The sequence below is a fragment of the Cynara cardunculus genome, assembly GCF_001531365.2.
Source record: "Cynara cardunculus var. scolymus isolate 2C chromosome LG 10, CcrdV1, whole genome shotgun sequence".
NCBI classification, from domain to species: Eukaryota; Viridiplantae; Streptophyta; class Magnoliopsida; order Asterales; family Asteraceae; genus Cynara; species Cynara cardunculus.
Genome location: NC_037537.1, coordinates 2,711,369 through 2,725,132, shown reverse-complemented (window position 1 = coordinate 2,725,132; position 13,764 = coordinate 2,711,369). Strand labels below are relative to the sequence as shown.

The 13,764-nt window shown below is 32.8% G+C and overlaps 1 protein-coding gene across 1 annotated transcript; it reads left to right on the top strand.

The window, feature by feature from the left end:
• The first annotated feature begins 12,224 nt into the window (after positions 1 to 12,224).
• On the top strand, positions 12,225 to 13,378 carry LOC112519696 (squamosa promoter-binding protein 1-like). Its single transcript, XM_025127927.1, has 2 exons — positions 12,225 to 12,631; positions 13,103 to 13,378. Exons 1-2 carry the CDS (start codon positions 12,321 to 12,323, stop codon positions 13,218 to 13,220), a joined length of 429 nt encoding a protein of 142 aa, XP_024983695.1. The 5' UTR covers positions 12,225 to 12,320; the 3' UTR covers positions 13,221 to 13,378.
• Positions 13,379 to 13,764: the final 386 nt, after the last annotated feature.

The window sequence follows — 13,764 nt, the reverse complement described above, 5'->3', positions numbered from 1 at the left end:
AAGTGTTCTATAGTTTATAGGAAAATTTCTCAAAAGTATCCTACAAAGTTGCTAATGCGACACTTTGTATTAAAAATGTTCTCAAAAACTTGTTAAGATGCCCAAARGCGTCATATAAACTTATTACAACGTCTTTAGATATGACACTTTATATTTTGGTCCTATAAATTAAATCTTATAAAGAGGTTTATTAGGACACTTAGAGATTGGGGGCGTCCTATAAACCCAATTTTGTTGTAGTGTCTACACCTTCTGGAAAGAGAGACATACGATTCTTCTAGGGACTAAAGTTGTCTCTGCTGAATTGTGGGAGTTTCCCAAGAGAGCCATTATCATGATAATTATTGTTTGTGTTGGTCATAGCCATGTTGAAGAATAGCTAAAATAGTATGAAAAGGAAGGGAAACACTGCTCTGATACCACTTGTATTGTTGGTCCTAAAGGGATTCTACAAGTATAAACAGTTTGTAGATGGGGGATGAATACAAACACAAATTATTTTTACATTAAAATTCTTTTGTTGATTAAAGAATCAACATGGAATTTACAGATTGTTACGGAACTAGATAAGGAAAAGTCCTAACATAAACAATCTTGAGTCACTAAGCTTTTTCTTGCACGTTGAGAAGATTACTCCAGAGAGGCTCATGACTTAGACAATTAACATGGTTATCGGGCAACATTTTGGGTGATGTCTTTGGATATCTCTCAAAACATGCAAAATTTGTCCAAGTCCATACATCGCTCAAATACAGTTTAAATATGCCAAGTTATCAAACATCCTTTATGGCCGATATATATATACACATACACACACACATACACTTAAATTGCACAATTCAGCCTTGAATCTTCATTGGGCGATGTTCATCATGGATATCGCTCAATGCACATATTCATTGGGCGATGAAGAAAGATCTGACAGTTTAAGTCCAAAAGTTCGACCAAAATCATCAAAAATTCATCAAATAAACCCCAATTTGATGATTAAAATGAGATCGTATTCACCAATAAACAAATTCCTTAGAACGAATTTGATTAAAACCTTTAAAAACATGGTGAATTGATCAAATAAGCCCAAAATAGTCGAACAGGAAGCTTGTTCATGTCGAGCATCGTTCCATAGCCAAAAACAGAAAGATTTACTTGAAAAATGTTGTAGATAGATTGATCATATCGAAAAATGAATCGATTATGCTCTGATACCAATTGTTAGATTCCAGATCTAACAACAATTCAAGAAACAAGATGATTAAGAGAGATAAAGATGATGAACACGAAGCAAGTACATGCTTGGGCTCTTAATATAATGTTAAGTTTTTTTTGGATCATGTTAAAAACTAAAAATTAATTAATTTTTTTGAACTACCACTATATACTATATAAGTATATATGAAAAAAAAAAAAAAAAAATGGCCCTTGCTTCTTGTGGGCCAGGGCATATTGGGTGGTTATCAAGTGTTGAGTTCTTGGATTACAATGTTCATGCTTTCAAGTGTTTTGATGTCTTTAGCGTCAACGACTAATTAGTAACAAATCCTTGACATTGAGTTGTAGTTGAACAGTTTCATCAGATCTTGACGTCACTTGTAAGTTTGATCAATCTACTTGATTAGTATTACATCAGATTTATTCTACATTAATAAGAGTTCGCTTGTTATCCATCAAATCTAAAATAAGATCCAACATTGACAATGATCGTATCGAGGCAAGTGCAAACCTCGTTCAATTGGATGCAAGGCGCATTCTTCAATTAGAAAGCACCCTATCATTAATAGAAAAAGAGGATTCCAAAGCTACGGTGCTGGCTTATGGATAATTATATACCACTTGCAACGGTGGAGAGAACCAGAAATTAGACATCTTTTTCTTTCCATCATAGGAAGGTATCTAGGAGTTCAGAATCACTGACGATCATGATATGACAAAAGTTGAATCCATATAAATACCTAATTCCGTATGGTTGAAACTAGTTCTCGTACATGTGGTAGATTGGTTGGTATATTAATTACTATTATTCTTTCGACTACGACTCGATCCCTTTACCTTTCCTTAAAATGTCCAAACGTAGATTTTTTTACTGCATTTATCATCATATATTTCAAATAAATTTCTAAGCACATATAATTTATTTTTTATTTTTTTATTTTGTCACGTGGAAAGGTTGGAACTCCTTGGCTTAAGGGTTGTTTACTCATACTCGTTGGGTAAGATTTTAGTCTTTTAAAATGGCATTGTATGCAAAAATTTATCGAGTAAGCGTTAACCATGACAAGAGTTGTCACCTTCACTTACTGGGTAACACTCTCGATCCTTGTTTTTGCTCTTAATCGTTAAGATGTCATATGTATTCGGTAAGGTGATGTGACTTGATAAACACTTATTCAGATAAACGTTTGATAAACGGCTCCTTAGACGTAACTCATCAGCAAAGTCGTTTATTACTACTTATTGTGTATGATTTATACATAGTAGAATCTTCAAAATATTGGATTAGTTTTACTTTCATAGATGAAACGTTTTAGATCTCATGCAAATTTCATTCGATTTTTTAATTATCTCCGTCATTATATAAATATGTTTTAGCACTAAACAACTAGTATAATAATATGTACTAATTAACCGTTTGTTGCATTTATTTTATTTATTTCTAACGTATCGGTTAAGATTTGGTAACAACGATCATAAAACGTTTTCAATTGATGCTCTCACTTATAGATATTTTGTTCAATAATTATGGGTCGGTTTGTAAGCCCTAGCAACTACGTCAAGACAAAAACATCGATATGTTTCGGTTACTATATTACTTCTACCATTAAAAGTAAAATCGGGTTTAGGCGACGCTAAAAATGTCTAACTATCTTTATAGACTACTTTATAGGACTTAAGTTTATAGAAAGAAACAATTGTGTGTTTTATGTAAAAAGCGTTGCAATAAGCTTATATTACGACTTTGGGACATCTTAACAAATTCAAAATACGCTTTTGAAATAAAGTGTCATATTAATTCTTCTATATCATATTATTTGAAAAATTGTCTTATTATGACACACGTCGATGGATCAATCAAATGAGTCGTCACACAAATATTCGACTGTGGTAAATCGTATGGAGCACTTCAAACGTCACATGCTAGAGCGACATAAAATACCCAGTTTAAAAATAATTTGTGGTTTTTCGTTTGTGCAAATTTTCATAATCTAAATGCATTATGTTTAAAGGCACTACCAAAAAATTAATGTCTTAATAAACTACTTTATAAGACATAATTTATATGATCAAAAAAGAAAGCGTCTTATCTAAAGGTGTTATAATAGGTTTATAGGACATTTTTTAGCGTCTTAACAAATTTTTTAGGACGCTCTTAATACAAAGTATAGCATTAGCTATTTTATAAGACATTTTTTAGGAAGTGTCCTATAAAACCATCTATTTATAGCACATTTGTGTTTACAGGACACTTTTTTCAAATAGTGTCGTATAAAATAGCTAATAAGACATTTTTTTTATAAAAGTCTCATAATAAACTAGTTATGATGCCTAAAAGTGTCATATAAACTTATTACGGCGCTTTTTATTAAGACGTTTTTTTTGTTCTATAAATTATGTCTTATAAAGTGGTCTATTTGGACACTTATTTATTGATGGTGTCATATAAACCCAACTTTATTGTAGTGATGGTAGAATGACTTATGTATCAGCATATCAATTAAAGCAATGTTTTGATCCACTTCATCACCAACTTTGCTTGCACTATTATAGGTACTTAGGAATCACAAGTGCACTACCAAAAATTTTACTTTTGGTTTCGGCGAACGATTAATCACTGAGTCCTCCGTCAAAATGGTTGGACCAATTTATGTTTGCTACGAATCCATGTTTTTCAACGCCATGCATGATTTTTCCATGTCGTGTTTTAACGTAGAAATGCCATTAGCTGTAAGAAGTGTGCGACACCATTTATAACGCACTGTTTTTTTTCTATTTCACAATATTGCCAAATGATACGGAACCGAAGACTCGGCTTCAGAACCACCAAAATTTATACTTTATCTTATTCATACCATGTCTTGCAAGATTTTTTGAGATGTCGTTTTAACGTGAAATTTCATTGCATCGTTAGTAAATGCCCACATCTTTACAATGGGATTTTTGCTTCCAGACTACAGAAATGAGATTGAAACTTTCCCAAACTGAAACTTCATGGTTGTGGTTGACGATAAATTCATGATTTTCCCGTAGTGCTTAATGGGATCGAAGAAGAACCGACGTTGCTAGAACTTTTATATTAGAGGTGATCATTTGCGGGCTTGGCCAGGCCTAACTTGTATTTTTTTGTCCAACGGGCCTAATATTATAAACCCAAGCCCCTTTTTTTCGAGGTTGACAACTTGCCATTGCCCCCCTTATAAACGAGACGGGCTTGCCCGGGCCTAAAAAGTGTAACTCTTAATTAACAAATGTGGAACCAAAAAGTAAAGGAAAAACACCGTTGCAATTAAAATTTAAAGCAACTACTGACTCTATTCATTGTTGATCGATTAAGACTTTTGACATAAGGATGCTAACAAAGATAATGTAGAGGGTTATCAAGAAAAATCAAAAAGTCTCAACTCTCATCCTATAACTTTAATAATTTAATTTTAGAATATACTAGTATAATTTTAATCAATGATAAAAAATTATTAATTATAGAACATAAACGGGCCGGGCGGGCCTGTCGATATTTATTTTTACATAGTCCATGTTCCCCCGTTAATTTTAACGAACAAACCCGAGCCTGTCCATTTTCTCGATAATGGTTGTCCAACCCGTATTCCTAACGGGTCGGATGGGTCCGTCTAACGAATCTTCTCATCCATAAACAAATCTATTTTATATTATGGGCTTTTTGAAAATGTAAAAAAAATCAAGAATAGTAAAGGGGCCGATCAGTTTTCTTTAAAATATTCCCAATGCATTATTTTATATTGTTATTCATTAAATGTAACAAAGGTGGTCTCTTTGCTCTTTCGATGTAGCAAATTTCATTTTTTTTTATTAACCTGGATATCCAACTCGTTATGTGAGCCGACTAATCCCATAGCGACCATCTGTTTTGCGGATAGCCTGGAGTCACCGCATTTGTATCTCCGGTGGCTACAAGGGGATTTTTATTTCTCCTTGTGGATTTGAACCTGAGACCTCCTGATACTTTTGACCTTTGGAGTCAAGCTCAAACCAATCATGCACCATCCTTGTGGTTACAAATTCATTTTGATGTTGTTGAAATAGATCGATTTCGATGTTATTGAATTAGATCGAGTTTGATGTTGTTGAAGCAAATCAAATTCAATTGAAATAGATCGACTTTGATGTTATTGAATCAGATCGAGTTCAATTGAAATAGATCGATTTCGATGTTATTGAATTAGATCGAGTTTGATGTTGTTGAAGTAGATCAAGTTCACTTGAAATAGATCGAAATTTTTTCAATGCAATTGTTGTTTGATTTGAAGAGAAATGGATATTATGTCAGTGAATTTTAGAGAGAAGAATTTTGTTCTTGTCAAAACATCGGGAGTTTGTTTTAATGATTTCCTAAGTTCACACCCGCGTTATTCATCATGATTTCTACACAGGGCCAACCTTGGGAAAGGGCAGCACGGACGCATGCCCAGGGGTCGAAAATATATTAACTACTTACATTGAAGAAGAAAACAATATATATATATATATATATATATATTGTTGCTTATTGCTTCTTTAGTATCTTTATCTAGTTCCAAGGTCTAAGGTTATTCGTTGTTGCTAACATCTCATTTTAGTAGAGTCAGAAAGAAGGAAAAGGAAATTTAGATATTTTCATCAATGATTTGACTTCTTCATCTTTCATTGGGATTCTACTACATACTATAAGATTCTATTTTAGTGCTCAAACAACCATTCATTTAGCTTGGAGATTATAGGTCTCATTCATTTTTTGATCTTATTCGATCTCAACGAATCATCTTTTCTTCCACATTCTTATTAATATTCATTTGTCTACTTGTCTAAAAAACCTTAATAATCTTCTCTCACCTTGACTCTCTTAATGAATTCATCCCCCCCCCCACACACACACACATATATATATATATATGTATGTATATGTATGTATATAGAGGAGATTTACTTTGAAAACCATGTTATTTGTACAAACCTCATTCAACCAATCATAATTTTTCATTTTGTTCATTTTTTTGATAATTATGAGAGGTTGATTAATCATTTTTATTGTGAAGAGTGTTAATCATGGATATTATCATCTTCATTATATTAGTTTTAGAGAAATACATGAAACAGTTTCATTAAAATTTCATAACCATATATGAAACAACTTCATCAAAAAAAAGTATTATATGAAACAATTTCATAAGATTAAATAATGAAATTGACGGATAAGGGTGGTTTCCATAGTTTGTACAAATAAAGGTGATTTGCATTTGATCACTTCTCTCTCTCTCTCTCTCTCTCTCTCTCTCTCTCTATATATATATATATATATATAAACACATATAATTACACATATTTCTTGTTATGACCTAAGAAAATTACTACCTACTGAAAAACTTCCCAATCACAAGAATAGTGATCAAACTCGTGTATTTATTTTAGGACTTCGAAACCATCCTTGTTTTTTTAATATACTTTACTTTTGATTGCTGATTATCTAGTAGGCAGTACATAAAACTTAAGTACTTTTTTTATCTATAATAAAGAAAAATAAGATTTCTTTGCTCCATAAATTATTAGCATTTTCTATTATTAATTAATTTTATTATTAATTAATGAAAAACATTTATTGAGTTTTTTTTTTCGTACTTATCGAAGGCTCCATTCCTTATAGAAGTGTTCTGGATGAATGCTTGACAATACAAAATTTGTTATCCCATGTTTCGTGCGATATTAAACACCGACACGATAAGACCTAAATGAGATTAAAAATGCATTTTTTTTTTGTCTTAAATGGAACAAACATAAAGAAAAAACACAAAATTGATAAATTACTAAACTACCCATATTATAAATTATAAATCTAAAACCTTTTCACAATTCTTATTCCCTACCCTAATACTCCCTAAATCTTGTACAAGAACCAAACACCTATGAATCTTTTTTATTTTCATTCCAATTTTTATTCCCTACCCCCTAACAAAAAGCATCCACTAAAGACTAGGAGAATATCAAAATTTCAGGATTACAATAATTGTAAACATACTAGATTATACTTATAAGAATCTTTTAAGGGTTTGTCATCATTCTAACTTACTTTACGAGGTAAAATTGCTATCAATTGAAATGGTATCGTATACAACAATTTACGGTTAGTGCTTATCGGATAAAAGTTGTCACTCTTACTTACCGGGTAAGACTCTCCTTATAAAACAAATGCCATTTACCCACCAACTTTTGTGACGGTTTTGTGACGAATCAACCCTTTAGTAACGGATTTCCTAAGGAAACGTCCGTAGTAAAAGTCTTCCGTTTAGCAGTGTTTCTGTCTTAACATCGTTCTTATCGGATAAGATTCTTAGTCATGTTCATCGGGTAAGATCCCAAAAATTGTTTAATAAATGGCACTTAAAGAGATGTTTGTTTCTTTGGAGACAAGTGTAGAAATCTAGTCTAAAAATGAAGAGATAGTATAGTACAAGTGTTGAATGCATTTATTTATTTGTTTTACCATTTGGAATTTTTAGTTAATTTTGGAACTTTTTCACTTAAATATTTAATTTAATAATAAAACACAATCAAGAATTGAAAAAGGACCATTTATACACGAACAAGACTAATTTCATCCCTCTCAAATCCATGGCCGACAATCGTGAAGAACAATGGCAATCGTCATTCCTCTATGACAAACAAAAAAGTCGACAATTTTTAGATCTAATCATCGGTTACATGTTACCTATTTTTCTTTACAGAATTCTTATTCTTCACTTATATCTGTATCGAATAAGAGGTTAGATATTTTTTTATATGATAAGAGCTCAAAATTTCTCTCCATTTATCGGACAAAAAGTAAACTTATGTCTTATTAGACTCTGATCGTCGTCTTATTTCCCTGAAAAATTAACATCCTAGAAGATAAAAAACGAAAACCCTTAAGGGGGCGTTTGGTTTGACGGAATGGTTTTGAAGGATTTAGATCTCGTGAAAGGATTTGGAATTAGAGGGATTTGGATTTAGAAGGATTTTGAATTTTTGGTGTGTCTCGTTTGATGGTTTGGAATGGAATAGAATTCCATTTTTTATAAATAATTTATAAAAATAAATTATATATAATCATTAAAATAATTAAATTATCTTTTTATCTACGAATTATAAATTAAAAAAAAAAAACAATCGATACTATCATTAAATTAATTATTTAAAAGTTCTCGTTTTAGTGTAATTTCTTTAATTCAATTTTTATTATAATTTAATTGAAGTTTAATAACGAACTAATTTACTTTTTGTTTAAAAAAATAACTTTTAAGATGATAATTAAGTATTCTATTATAATTTAATAATTCTCCTAATTATATTTTAGCTTTTTTATATTTAAATGAGATGTTTATCCTTTATTTGATTATTTTTATCTGCAGTTAGTTACACGAATTCAAACATGAAACTTTAATAGGTTGTATTTATGCACAATTACTTGTAATTTTGAATTTTAAGTAATATGCATCAATAAATAATACTTCATGCATAAAAAATGATTTTTAAGAGTTTTCATCAAATGGTTTATAAATATAGTATAGATTATTATATACAAATTCTATGAAATCCCGTGGAATCTCAACCACCCCCAAAGGATTTCAAAATCCTATGTTTGAGGAATTTCAACAGAATCCTAGGATTTCAAATCCAGACAATAATGCATACCAAACACAGTATTGGAATGGATTTGAAATCCAAATCCTCCTAGTTTCATTAGATTCCTGCAAACCAAAAAGACCCTAAAAGAGCCTTTGTTTATGAACGATTTGAATTTCAAGCAAAGATCTGGAAGTGAAAGAATTTGAAATTTTTGATGTATTCGCTTGATTGAATTTAGAATGAAACTGTATCACTTTTTATAAATAATTTACAGAAATAAATTATAAAAATAATTTAAATTATTTTATATTAACTGATCATTACAAAACAAATATTTTAAGATATTATTAAACATAAATCCAATAAAATCCCATAAAATGCCAACTACCTCGTACCACACACCAAATGCACTAAATATTTTGAATGCCCACCATACATATTTTTTGTGATTGTCTTATATTTTTCCTTCAGTATTCCAAGTACAAATATGGTATCAAGTTCAAACAAAAAGCAAACAATAAATGCTTCAAAACCGTTCATTCTAGAGTTCGAATCGCCACAAACCTCAGTTGGATCCGACATGCTTTGTGTCTCGATGTCATTTTCACTCGAATGTGAACAAACATCATGAATGCGAATATATGCTCACCATATTAGCATGCCAAATCCAAGATCGACACACATATCCTTTGATATCATACAGTGGTGACGTATGCATTGGAGGACATAATGCACCAAACACACCAAAGGTAGATCCTGACCGTTCTAGAGGTCAATGATTCAAACATCGTCAGAAATGAGGACTGTCAATGAGTTTTCCTTATATAAATATTATATACTCAAAAAAACCCCAAAATCATTGTAAGATAACAGACCTAAAGACACCAAGTAGAAAAGTAGATCAAATTTCTAGATGTAGAATGATCAGATTTGTACAAATTCAAAAGCAGAAAAGTACATGAGACTATAACATTATTACTAAGAATTGAATGCAGAAAAAACACCAAAGGCATAAGAAAGAAAGTGAGAACAAGGGTAAAAGAGACAATTACTAACCTAAAACATTGCTGAAATTGAGATTGGTTAGTGATTTGTATATGCTTTCATCCAAGAGCATAGGTAACTTGTACATTCTTGAGATGTAAATGTTGATGATGCATCTAAGAGCATTAGTAAGTTGTACATTCTTCAATACCATCCACTTATATCCAAGAAGTACAAGTAGCCAATGCATGAATGGGATTTTCCGTATACCGTTAGCACACATGAAAATGTTGTCTCCAAATCCCCTGTCCGCTCAATCATGTGAATACACGTCATTATTTTATTTAATATAAATTTATTTAATTCATCTTTTTATTCTTATATCTAACCAAAATGATGATGTTACTTTATCTTTTTTTTTTTGGAAGTATATAATATTTATATACGGCAAATGCAACAAATAAACTCACACACCCTCCTCACCTATGGTGAGGTACTTTATCTAATTGATGGATAAGAAACATGGGAAAAACATATTTTTATTCCCCTTAACAACTCATCTCCCTTTCCAAAACCAAATTCCCCCATGAAGAAAAAGGTGAGTTAAAGCTTTGTAGGGACCAAATTAAATATGCCTGTCCTGTACTATCCACACCCCAAGATAAATGCAATGGAAGTGGTCAAAACTTCAATTAAACTACACAAATGAATCCAGTATATCCCACTTAGAGGTGGTCTAGAGATCTGTACCTCAAAGAGTAAAGCAACAGTAAAAGTAAAAACTTCAACCGGCTGCACCAAGTATGGGCAATCCTTTTCCAATGCTAAATTAGTCAAATCCAGTGTACAACTTCAACTGCATGAAGGGATTTACCTATATATTCCATCCGTCCCAAAATAGATGTCCACAATGAAAATAACACATATTTTTAGGATTGTGTGATTATTAAACTTTTATATCAAGTAAATGACACTTGTAGCCTTAATAATATAGACAGAAATTTTCTCCATCTCATAATTATGGGTATAATGGGAGAATAGACACTTATTTTGAAAAATGGAGGGAGTATAATGCAACAGAATTAAGGTAAATCCTTCTCCTGAAGCTAGTTTTGTCAAATCCAGAGCAAAAATACTTGAGTTGATGCAGTGAAATTTGTACCCAGAAATAATATGTTCAAAGGGCATGAAAAAGTTGGTCATACAAGTACAAAATCATCATCACCGCACTGGAAAACTACATGGAATCAGTTGGATCATAAAACTAAGTTGTCATGTTTCACCCTTGATAATTATTAGGAATCATCCTCTGGAAAAGGACTACCATCAGGAGCTGAAAACAAAAGGGTATATAAGGAATTTGGACCCTCACTGTAGGTAGAATGAGACCTGTCTCTCCAAGTAATTCTTAAGTGTATCCTCAGAAGACGTTCCCTCAAGGAAAGGACATGGTGTTCATATATATTGGGATTGTGAAATCAACATGGTGATCAAACACAAATCATGCACCTAAAATTCAAATATACAGTTTTACATGCACCTAAAATCAAAACAAACCAATAGATCCCACTTGAAAGTAGGGTCTTTGGGGGGGAAGATGTAAGCAGACCAGACCTTTACCTCACAAAGTAGAGAGGTGGTTTTCATGAGGACCTCCAGCTTGTGAAGGTGTGTAAGCAAAAAGTTCTATATGCACCTAGAATTCAAAAATCATATATTTAAATACCATGTGATGCAAGACTTTCAAACAGGTTAACTTCTACAAGTATCAAGGACAAAAACAACAAAAGGGTTCATGCCTCGTATGTTTGGCCTTGTTTTGATGCCATGATTTAGCAACAATGAATAGATATATACGCACAAAATGTATAGATGCCTCATATTTAGCTCCTGTTTTACTATCAAATTTTTGTTATTGGGTCATTTGTACCTCATGTTTTGGAAACCTGCCTACCCATCACACTTTATGGCAAGAAAAAGTAAAGATAGTTTTCCTCTAATGAGGGCAAACTGGTCAAGTCGCTTTTATATTTGCCGATGGGTAGAAAAAGGTTGGAAATAGGAGGTTCAATGGTCAAATAACTAATATTATGACATGTTTACTCAATATAACATGATCAAACAAATATTTTTTCCACCAACACTATATAATACAACATCAGTTGTACTCACCTTTCACGTTCTTGGCGGCATCATTTTGCATCAAGAACTGCTACTAGCCAAAAACTTCAAATATACTCGGCCTAGAAATGTGTAAGATGTTTACAAAACAGGATATAGATTAGATGTTGCTTAAAGGAAGTTTAAAACACGAAATAGCTCATTTGCCAAAAAATAGACACTTATTCTAGGATGGGGAGAGTGAGAGACTTATCATCAATTATTCCTCAACGTGGAGTGAATATAACCAGAGAATATGGTCCTGTCCTTTGCCAAAGCTTCGCTTTCTTCTTTGTCATCTTTTCTTCTTCTATTTATATGAAGTCTGTCTTCACTCCTCTTTTTAAGGAATGGGAACAAGAAAATCTGGAAGAGTCGTGAGGGGTATGGACGACAAGTATAAGAATGAGATGATGGAAGAATGGGAAGAGGAGGATGATGGAACTTATGTGGAGGATAGTAGGAAGAAGGCAACAATGGGAAGGAGGGGCTCGGTCAGTGGAGGACCCACACAACCTTTTTGCCAGGTGGAAGAGTGCACCACCGATATGAGTAGGTCCAAAACATATCATCGGCGACACAAAGTATGTGAGGTTCATGCTAAGGCTCCAATTGTTGTTATTGGAGAGCGTCAACAGCGCTTCTGTCAGCAATGCAGCAGGTAAAGCAAATTGTTACTGTTTCAATTCAGCAGCTGAAAAATAATAACAATCAGCTGGGGATATCAGAACCAATGATTATCAATGCATACATACTACCACTTTCAGATGGAAAACTAAGTCTGCCATAGATTTCAGAGAAAAGGTTGCACTAAACAGGAATGAAGAAGGAAACAAAATGAAACAGAAAGCAAACAATTCAGAAAGCCAGAAATCTGTGATCATTAAAAGAGCATGATTAATAATGTCGAGTACAGTTACCATACAAAACACTTGCTTGCAAAGGTCTTTGGTTTCAGATGACCATTTCATCCAAGAAACCTTTTCGACCAAATGTCATGATGGCTGTGCTGGTGTAATTTTAGAACATGTGCCTCACAATTAGATTAGGAAGAATAATCAATCAGCATGACAGAGGCAGAAAAACCATTCTTCAGCTTTCCTTTATCCATAATAATCGGGTGTTCCTGCAGGTTTCATGACCTAACAGAATTTGATGACGCCAAAAGGAGTTGCCGTAGGCGCTTGGCTGGACATAATGAACGAAGACGTAAAAGCTCCTATGAATCCTATGGAGAAACTTCTGGATGATAGAGAAAAGTAGCACCTTCAGATGATGTAAGGTTCTTAGAGAACACTAAGGAAGCACATCACCAACTTCTGATCAAATAAGACTTATAATTATATCCAGTAGCATGCTCTCTCTCTTCTGTCAGTCCTTCGACTTTATTAACTATCGGTTATTTATGTCTTTATCCATATTTAGTAGTAGGGTTCAGCTAGAGCTTTACCTATTTTGGCCCATGGCCCACAGTTGTACTTTATTATTGATGGCATTAGCTAATAAAGTAAATTCACTTTCCAAATATTTACTTTCTCATGGTACATGGCTCCTGCAACAACTCCCAACAACATCTAATAGCTGCCTTAAAAAACATCTTGGCCGCAGCACTTGTGCGAACCCTTTCCCCCTGGTGCAAATCCTCCCTTTTTCAAGCAGTGCCATTCATGCCAACTTCAAAATCTCATTCACAAAGCCAACTTCCTACTTCAAACAGTCGCTTGCATATGGGATGTTCTTTGGTTATTTGTTTGTGGTCCCATCTGAACTGGTCTTTCCAGAATTCATTTGTTG